Genomic DNA, 9,443 nt, shown 5'->3' with positions numbered 1-9,443 from the left:
ACAAAATTTAAAATTAATTGTAGATTGTTTTATACGCATAATAAAACAATCGTTCAAAAATCGGATATACGTACGTATCTAACATTGTCTTACATAGTAACATTACATCAGTAAATGTTCTATCTATCTAACAAAAATGGAAGCAGATTTTTATTTGTATCTAATGCCAAGGTGCCAAACAAGGCCAAACAATGATTGTTTACCCTTACACCAATGTTTCATGGAGCAATATGTTATTATTGCACATGATAATGCCCAGATGTATAGAATAAAAACGTAGAAGATATCGATTGAATTTTTATTGAGGCTTCGCAAAATACACGAATGTACGTTCGGCAATTTCGTGGTTATAAAAAAATCTGGAACTTCTCCAAGCCAATCAGCTAGGTGACTCCATCAAAACAAATGAATTCGATTTTAAATGATCGACTGAACGAAAAGGTTAGACGTACGGACAAACAAGATGGGGAAAAATTTGCGTGACATCAAACAGCCTCCGTTCTTGGTTCAACCCGCTGTTTCTGAGCATCCCGCCCTAGGTATTTTACTTAACTATATAGATCATCATCCGCATCATCTTGGAAGTTGCCTCCAGATCCTCCGCTAGGCTGACTGCCACCTGCAGCTGGTGCATTCGGGAATCTAATAAAAATGCATTCATTATTATTATTATTCATTCAAGTCTGGCAGTGAATTATCTTTTACCTGAAATTAGTGCCAAAACCACGTGATTGCTGCAAAGTCTGTGAGAACATCTCGTATTTGCGGATATCGTTGTCTGAAACAGAACGACGAGCAAACTTCATGGCATCTTCAAAATGCGACCTCAGAATCTGGGGAACTGGATCTTCCTCTTCCATTTCCATATCCATATCAGGATTGGCGGCGCGTTCTTTCTCCCTTCTGATTTCGGCTTCGATAGACTGGCGAATAGCCAACTTGCATGCACGTTGGCAAATTTCAGTCAAATCGGCACCAGAGAAACCGTGCGTAACTTTAGCCATATAGATCAAATCCACATCCTAAAAATAGATATCAATTTAGATTGGTTCCAACGGACTATATCAATGAATATTTACCGGAGCAAGAGGGGACTTTCGAAGATTAGACTTTAAAATGGCTTCCCGTGACTTCTCATCAGGTAGAGGGATGTAAATCAATTGATCCAAACGACCAGGACGTAATACAGCCGGATCAATGATATCTAAATATCAAAAGTAAACAGATTAGTGAATTTCATTGTGTAACAATGACATTGATAAAAGATGAATAATATCAAACAAAAATTAAAATTACCAGGACGATTCGTCGCTCCAATGATAAAGACGTTTTTCTTAGCACCCATACCGTCCATCTCTGTCAAAACTTGGTTGATGACACGATCGGCAGCTCCTCCAGCGTCACCAGAGCTTCCACCACGAGCTTTAGCAATGGAATCGAGTTCGTCGAAGAACAAGACGCAAGGAGCAGCAGCACGTGCCTTGTCGAAAACGTCTCGCACGTTGGCTTCAGACTCACCAAACCACATGGTCAACAACTCGGGACCTAATACAGATAAAAATAGTTTTGATTGAAGAAATTTTAACTGAATTAATCTAAATTTTTTGTTTACACACCTTTGATAGAAATGAAATTGGCCTGGCACTCGTTGGCAATAGCCTTAGCCAACAGCGTTTTACCGCAACCGGGTGGGCCATAGAAGAGAACACCACGAGAAGGGGTCATGCCGAACTTGAGGAATTTCTCTGGATGTTCAACCGGGTATTGGACCAACTCTTGAAGCTCGCGTTTGACGCCTTCCAAACCACCAATGTCTTCCCATGAAACGTTGGGCACCTCTACAATGGTCTCTCGTAAGGCACTAGGCGTTGATTTGCCCATAGCGAACTGTTGATGAAAACACGAATGAAAATTGCTGTATGTATGTTTAACGCATTTAAAAATCAACATACCCGGAAGTTCTCCATAGTAACGGCCAGGGATGCCAGGACTTCAGCGTCGATTTGGTCCTCTTCCAAGTCAATAAGATCCATTTTCTCTCGGATCTGTTGGAGTGCAGCTTCTGAGCACAATGCAGCAATATCGGCACCAACGTGGCCGTGTGTTTCGGCGGCAACTTGTTCCAAATCGACATCATCGGCCAGTTTCATATTCTTGGTGTGAATACGCAGGACTTCCAATCGCCCAGTGGCATCTGGAATACCGATATCAACTTCGCGATCAAAGCGTCCGAATCGACGAAGGGCAGCATCAATCGAATTGGGTCGGTTGGTGGCAGCCATAACAATTACATGTGATCGCTGTTTCAAGCCATCCATAAGCGTCAACAACTGGGAGACGATACGGCGTTCTACTTCACCATGGGTCTATAATAAATCGAACATTTCTGTTAACAAGCCATTTCTCTTTAAATGCTAGTATTATTATTTGTTACCTTTTCACGCTTAGGAGCAATGGCGTCCAACTCATCAATGAAGATGATAGCAGGTGAGTTTTTCTCGGCTTCTTCAAATGCTTTACGTAGATTACTTTCGGACTCGCCAGCCAACTTGCTCATAATTTCAGGACCTAAAACCGCTCATCAGTTAATTGAAACTATATCAAAAGCAAATAACCTTTCTTACCATTGATCAAGTAGAAGAAAGCTCCGGTCTCATTGGCTACAGCACGAGCGATAAGTGTTTTACCGGTACCAGGAGGTCCAAAGAGTAGAATACCACGGGGTGGCTTCACACCAATCGCTTTGAAAAGCTGGGGATGACGCAAAGGCAATTCTACCATCTCTTTAATGAGAGCCAATTGCTTACGAACACCTCCAATGTCGTCGTAACCGACAGCATTCAAAGCCTCCTCCTCTTCCTTTATGAATAATATTCCATTTTTAAACTTTACTGCATCTATTTTGTTTTGTTTAAGTAATTGATCATTCATACCTCTCGTTTGATTGGTTCACCCTCACAATGAATGACTGTGTCTGGAGCGACGATGCAATAGGGAACAGGGTCCGTTTCAACCACTAATTTTCAAGTACAAAAACCAGTATTACTTAAGGATGTGCTATAACCAAACAAAAGTTGGTATTACCTTTAAACTCCACTGCACGCATTCCTCCGCGGACAATAAATATGTCGCCTTTATGAATTGGACGATATGCTTCCAAAAAGTATGGCTTCAGGTACACATCAAAGAGACTTCCTGTGAGTCCCTCCACTGTATCATCAATTGGCAGAACATGGATTCGTTTGCCGTACTTCACATCAGGGCATGGGGAAACCGACACTACATCTCCCAACCTGACACGCAGGTTGTTTCTGACAACACGATTCATCCTGATCTTTTCATTTGATACAGACTCATCAGACAAGACAATGCACACAGTTTCTTTCCTTTTCTTCCCCTTAAGTAGAACTGTGTCACCTTTGAAGAGCTGTAGCTCATCCATTTTTTCCTTTAATCCAAACAAACTATTAAGATATTACATTCAACAGACTGCACACAAATTCAATGTACCTGGGACATGGCAACAACAGAGTTGTCATCATTTACAGCCTCCTCGACTAGAAGCCTATTCGGCTTCACCTTATTCTTCAAAATAGCTGTCGACAAATCTTCATTCCTGTTAATAAAGAAAACATTTACTTAGTAAACACAGAACTGCCTTAATTAACCATAAAAAAATATATCTGTTATCCAAAGCAAAGAATGAATCACTTGAACTAATACAAAATGGTTGATTCAATTATAAATCAATCAGACGTAAGTCGGACATTTAAAGGACAATGACTTTGTTACATCGTAAATAATTATCATAAGGAAGATTCTAGATTGTTTTGTCGGCAACTGAAACTTATCCCAGCTTATAGTGGGATAAGACTCGAAATAAAAAGAATTTTTACCCTTTCGGTTCTGCCATGATGATGCTGATTTATTCGATAACTCTTTTAATGAAAGCAATGACAGTTTTTGGTTACGAATGGCTCAAAAAACGAACTGATCTCGACGTGTTCACCTGCGACTGGTATGAGTTGAAACCGCCGAATGAATTTACCCCTCGTCACGACGATGCAGTACGGAAAAATTCCCTCAACTGCCGGATTGCAGCAATGTAGCCACACCAAGAAAAATCCCTGTTCTAGCTTTCAATACAGCTGAATCACAGAGGTTGCAACACTTTCTCAATTAACACCCAACTTCAAATTTATATTTTTTCAAAGCGCATTTATATTTTCTAATTTAAATCTCCTTGTGATGCGCCGTTTTTATTTATCAACATACGAATAAAAACATATTCGTTAAAATAACTGGAAATTAGTTATAAATTTATAATCTGCTTTGCTGGCCTCCTGGCCCTTTGCTGCTTTGCACGCCCAACTAATCCCTCTAGGACCGATTTGTTTTTGGGTTTTTGGGGTTTTTTAAAAATTGGTTTTTAATTTAATAATCCCAGAAGGGAGGTTGTAGAATCCCCATTGGGAAATCGTTTAACAAGACCCTTCCAGGTTCGCCCTCGGGTATTAACGGGCAAGATATCAGTTAAAAGCTTTTGCTTATATTTTCAAAACAATTAAAATGTAGGAATTTCGTAAGATTTTGTTTATTGTAATTTCCTGGATTTTTTTTCTGTATCATTTACGAAATAAAATAATAAACAATGTAAATTCTTGAGTTAAACTCAGACAGTGGCCCAATTTCTCCATCACAAGGGCTGAGGTAAAAAGGCAACAGTTCAGGGTACAACATCGAGGCAACAGTTCAGGTTACAAGATCGAAGCCATATTTTAGGAAAAAAGTTTGAGGCAAGGCAACAATTCAGGGAAACAGATGGAGGCAACAATTCGAGAAAAAAGATGGAGGCAATTAGCTGCAGTCGATGTTTAAGGACGTAAAGTAATTAATATCTTCAGACAATCAGTAAAAAAGGATTTGTTTACTGATTGTCTTTAAGCCACTCCCTCAGCTCCCTTTCATCAGGTATATCCGGGTTGATCTAAAGAGAATACACAAGAAAAAAAAATCCCGATGAAAAAAACTGCTGGAGAAATATTATTGAGTTTAAACTTACCATGATTACCGAATCATCGAAGGAGTCTAGGAATATTTCTCCACTATCGCGTGCGAATGCAGAAACCTTAACACCTCCAAATGCAACAATGGCGTTATCCAGGCTACTGCTGAAATAGCTTTAGCTTTGCGACTGAGTGCAGTACCCACGGCTGAAAAGTTCTTGTCCCTGCGAAAATAAATAACTTTAAAACTGTCGGAAGCAAAATTTGTCTGATTCAAAATTTCACCTCAAATCAGCGTAAAGCTCTTCGGCCGAGTTTAGAACAACAGATTTAACAGAGCTACCATCAGAGCGAGGTGACTGGCCCGCATGTGATGAGGCTTGAAAATGTTCTCCTGGAAGCTTGACTGTATCTAAATAACAATGAAACCACAAAATGCAAGTAAAATAATTGTTTTACTCAGAAGCTAACAATACTTTCTTACTATGTTTTATTCCATAGAATTCGTCGATAAGACCCTCATAGGTCAACTGAGTGACAACAGGAGTTATCAAATCTACAGTCCTATCAATGATCATGAGAGTGTCGAACAACGGAGATATGGGGGGATCACAGTCTACCCCAATATCACGTCGCATTCGAGTCATCAATTCGAATACGTTACGGGCATGGCGCCCCTTACCTACAACGTTGGGGAAAATGCCTTATAAACTTTGGAGGGACATTAACCCATGAGCAATTTGGTGTAAGGAGCTGATTTCATTGTCAACATATAAATCCTGAGAATAAATTTGAAGAAATTGATGACAAGCAATCCCTTTCAAAGTTTGGCTCATAAATAAATACCTTGAAAACATTATCGAGTTCCATTGAAATGACATCACTATCTAGTGGGAAAAAATCAACAGGCAGTTCATCAATAGAAGTAAGAGTTCCATACACTCCTTTGTCCTAAATGAAGTAATAATTTTGTCAACAATTTCTTCTTCGCTGATTTAAGTAACTTTAACCAACCTTGAGCCGCTGTTCACATACTGCACTTCGTCGGGAGACAAAAATTAACTGATATTCCTTACTAGCAGAATGTCCTTGGCTTTCTTCGCTGAAATGTAAATTAACTTATTGTTGACTATTTAAAGTTAAAATATGTAGATTATTCATACCTGTGCAAGTTATCGGCAATACAATCCATCAGCTCAACTTCAGGTCTTGTGATGAACAGTATATTTTTAACAGATATGGAAGGCAAGCGCCCAGGTTTTAACTGGAACATTTTTACAACATCTAGTTCCTTAAGAAAACTGTATTCTGCCACCAAACCAATGGGGCCAGTGAGTTGTTCATCCCAAAATATTGCCTAGCATAATTGATGAATTTACGTACATTTCTTAAATGGAATAGCACACACCAAAATACCTTTGTTCCACTGAACTTCTCTAAAAGAGAAACAATATCCTGTAACAATAACAAAACTGTTGACGAAATTTATTTTTACTGAACAAGACATCAACAGACTGTCAACAGACAACCTAATGGATTTTGTGGTTGTCCTAAGTCACAAAAAGCTAATGACTAAATCCGCATAAAATTAAATAAAATTTTGTATTACCAAATGAATTGAAACTTACCTAAGACCTGAGATAAATTACTGTAAGTTTACACAAAAAGTTTGAAGAAAATCGATGCAGTAGTTTAGATTTCTATAAATTTATTCTGATTCTAAATAAAGGTTCTGGAAGCCTGGCCCATGGTTGTAGATATAATGGTTCCCACTGTCTGTGTTATAAGGTCCCATAAGAAAAAAATTGAAAGTTCTCCGTCAATGATCTTTCCTCAGGGCATGGTTACTACGAAAGTGCTGCCATCTGCCCACACAATCTCTAACTGAATGGCTTACTGCAGAAACGAAGAATTCACGTTTTAATGGCGGAAATGCAGATTAATGTAAAATGACACGCAAACCATGTTTCGTTTTTAATTGTAAATCTTCTTATAACAAAGAAATTGAAAGTCTTGCGTTTTTCCATCCACCGAAGTTGTGTCTAAATTCCTGGCAGGAAATTATTAAAAAGCCAGGACTCACTTGCCAGTCCAGAATTTGCAGTATTCATTTTGAAGAGAACGACATACTTAAAGGGAGAGAAATTCAAGGCGTGTTTTACAGTTATCCGAAATGGAAATTAAAATCAGGTGCTCGGCCCAGTAAATTGCTAGGTATTCTCAAATTTTAATTATCCATGACAATGTTAAGTTATACTAATACTGCTAATTCTGTATGTTTCTAACAGGAAATGATGTCAGCGTACTCGAAAGACCTGCTGCAAAGAAGTATGTTCACAGTGATAGGTTTAAGTCACCATATCGAAATATAACAGCAAAGTCTAAAGCTGCTAATCCTAAGCTGCAGTTGGACAATCAATCATTTTTGTCGAATAACAACACCAATGTATTGATCCCATCACATGCAAAGAAGTCAACGTCAAATAGCATAGGTAAATTAAAAACTAAGTGTAATAAGATATTTTTTAAAAACATGACATGTTATGTTACAGCTATACACCAACTTGACGCTGAAAAAGGAAAAGTAAATGATATGGAAGCAGCTGAACCTGTGGCATTACCATGTGTAACAACAGAAGACATGTTCCAGGAACCTACTACTGAAACACTCCTACACATTCCACCTGAAAAAGAACTACAATCTGAATCTGAATCTCAATTGAGAGTAGACTTTGAACCAAATGATATGGAAGTGGATGAACTGATTGGAGCACCGGGTGAAATGACAGAAGAAATGTTACAAGAAAATTCAGAACAAACAGCACGGGAGACAGAAATGGAAGGATACCTTGACCCAGCTACATACACTGATGTTATTGCGAGAGTCAAACTACCTTCCTCTTCGTGGATGTGGCAAGAAGATAAGGTTAACAAAACCCTCGTGTGTTTCAGTCATTCATTTTCTCCAGATCGCAAAATTGTAATAAAAACAATCTCAGTTGTCTCCATGAATAAGGTGGAATTGTTCCTCAATGGAAAACAAATATTTCCCCGTAATGTTAAGACTAATTTCAATGTAATTGAAGATTTATCTAACATTATTGGTGCCGTGGAAGTAAGCAATGTGTGTGATGGAATTGTTGAACTATCACTAGCGAATGTTTGTGTGACGTCCCGATGTAGCGCTGTGAAAGACGGAAAAATCATACGATCTAACCGGTGCACAGGACTTACTGAAAACAATGTTTGTTTGAATTGCAAATTCCTTAAGAAATATCTGATGACTCGCAAGAAACAATTAGGTTCTAAGGCTGAGAGGACAGGAATTCAAAAGAAAAACCAACAGCAAAAGAGAAATTTAGCAATGAGAAGAATTCTCCAACAAGGAAAAGTAATTATTTTTTTGTTATTCATAAATTAACATACGATTACTATTAATATATTTTCTATTTGTAATTTTAGTTGGTCTCTGGAATTGTGTCAAATTTAGAAAAAGAAAAGCAGACTTTGACTATTACAAACCAAAAATTGATTAAGGAACAGAAAAAGAATAACTTTGACGAAAAACTAAAGTGCCTGAGTCCTACGGTAACAATGAAATACTAATTTAATTACCTCATGACTAGACTATATGTATGCTTCCCTATTTGACCAATGTTTTCCAATTATTTCGATAGAGATATCATTCCTTATTCCAACCCTCACATTTGTGAAATCCAACTTATTCGCAAGACTATTCAAAAATAATATTCCAGACGATTGACAATGACATTCCATACTTACTAAAGACCATATCATATATCAGTTTATTAATAGATTTTTCAAATCTCTATCAGGAACAGTTAATCGTGAAAACTATGATGGACAAAGCTAAAGCAAAACCGGGAAAAGATAACTGTAAGAAAGGAATGCGTTACGACCCTTTATTTTTGATGCATTGTCTTCAAATTCGACTTAAAAGCAGCAAGACATATAGACATTTGAAAGCAAATGGAATTTTACCACTTCCGAGTCTTGAAAGCATAAGGAAGTTATTAAGCTCCACTGACTGCCGTTAATACACATTACAAGTTATAAATTGAACCAATGAAATCTATTGTTATCATCTGAAATTAATCTTAATTAGAAAATCGTCAATCAATCTGTTTAACGGATGCGCAAAGCCGCAAAGTACGCATAGCTCTGATTTGTTTACGAGGGACTTAGAAAATTTCTGTGTTGTTTCAGTGTAAGCTTCCACCCTTCCAACACCAGGTCGCGGGGCTGTCGCAGTAACCAAAGATCACAAAAAAATCAGCTGCCTTATGGGACCTTATAACACAGACAGTGGGAACCATTATATCAACAACCATGGCCTGGCCCAGAACAGCGTACACTCCCCCCCCACATCCCTCCCCCTCCTACACACCCAGACACCCGCATTTACTTTAATGCCTT

General features: G+C 38.2%; 3 protein-coding genes and 1 long non-coding RNA gene across 8 annotated transcripts; 1 reads left to right on the top strand and 3 right to left on the bottom strand.

Annotated features, from left to right (window-relative positions):
* Positions 1–284: 284 nt before the first annotated feature.
* LOC124314656 (transitional endoplasmic reticulum ATPase) lies at positions 285–4,106 on the bottom strand. Of its 2 annotated transcripts, XM_046779919.1 has the most exons (13): positions 4,010–4,106; positions 3,897–3,938; positions 3,511–3,616; positions 3,085–3,448; positions 2,934–3,016; positions 2,625–2,859; positions 2,435–2,568; positions 1,953–2,366; positions 1,617–1,887; positions 1,297–1,545; positions 1,080–1,204; positions 706–1,022; positions 285–642 (listed from the first exon to the last, which is right to left on the bottom strand). In XM_046779919.1, exons 2-13 carry the CDS (start codon positions 3,911–3,913, stop codon positions 549–551), a joined length of 2,409 nt encoding a protein of 802 aa, XP_046635875.1. In that variant the 5' UTR covers positions 3,914–3,938; positions 4,010–4,106; the 3' UTR covers positions 285–548. The 2 variants fall into 2 exon arrangements, with proteins under 2 accessions (XP_046635875.1, XP_046635874.1); XM_046779918.1 differs by having other exon boundaries at positions 3,897–4,094.
* Positions 4,107–4,578: 472 nt separating this feature from the next.
* Positions 4,579–5,690, bottom strand: LOC124314871 (vacuolar protein sorting-associated protein 33A-like). 2 transcript variants are annotated; one of them, XM_046780285.1, is made up of 4 exons: positions 5,491–5,690; positions 5,292–5,418; positions 5,063–5,230; positions 4,579–4,987 (listed from the first exon to the last, which is right to left on the bottom strand). In XM_046780285.1, the coding sequence occupies exons 1-3, from the start codon at positions 5,651–5,653 to the stop codon at positions 5,089–5,091; spliced, it is 432 nt and encodes a 143-aa protein (XP_046636241.1). In that variant the 5' UTR covers positions 5,654–5,690; the 3' UTR covers positions 4,579–4,987; positions 5,063–5,088. The 2 variants fall into 2 exon arrangements, with proteins under 2 accessions (XP_046636241.1, XP_046636242.1); XM_046780286.1 differs by having other exon boundaries at positions 5,072–5,230.
* Positions 5,691–5,692: 2 nt separating this feature from the next.
* LOC124314901 lies at positions 5,693–6,649 on the bottom strand. Of its 2 annotated transcripts, none has more exons than XR_006911301.1 (6): positions 6,635–6,649; positions 6,423–6,578; positions 6,170–6,363; positions 6,021–6,108; positions 5,853–5,957; positions 5,693–5,785 (listed from the first exon to the last, which is right to left on the bottom strand). It is a non-coding gene; the product is annotated as an uncharacterized LOC124314901 (long non-coding RNA). The 2 variants fall into 2 exon arrangements; XR_006911302.1 differs by having other exon boundaries at positions 6,423–6,556.
* Positions 6,650–6,756: 107 nt separating this feature from the next.
* LOC124314686 lies at positions 6,757–9,089 on the top strand. 2 transcript variants are annotated; one of them, XM_046779984.1, is made up of 5 exons: positions 6,757–7,220; positions 7,295–7,498; positions 7,559–8,397; positions 8,469–8,594; positions 8,849–9,089. In XM_046779984.1, exons 1-5 carry the CDS (start codon positions 6,956–6,958, stop codon positions 9,062–9,064), a joined length of 1,650 nt encoding a protein of 549 aa, XP_046635940.1. In that variant the 5' UTR covers positions 6,757–6,955; the 3' UTR covers positions 9,065–9,089. The 2 variants fall into 2 exon arrangements, with proteins under 2 accessions (XP_046635940.1, XP_046635939.1); XM_046779983.1 differs by having other exon boundaries at positions 8,843–9,089.
* Positions 9,090–9,443: the final 354 nt, after the last annotated feature.

This window comes from Daphnia pulicaria, chromosome 10, assembly GCF_021234035.1.
Source record: "Daphnia pulicaria isolate SC F1-1A chromosome 10, SC_F0-13Bv2, whole genome shotgun sequence".
Lineage (NCBI taxonomy): Eukaryota > Metazoa > Arthropoda > Branchiopoda > Diplostraca > Daphniidae > Daphnia > Daphnia pulicaria.
Note: the sequence above shows the minus strand (reverse complement) of the source record. Positions and strands in the feature narration are given on the sequence as shown.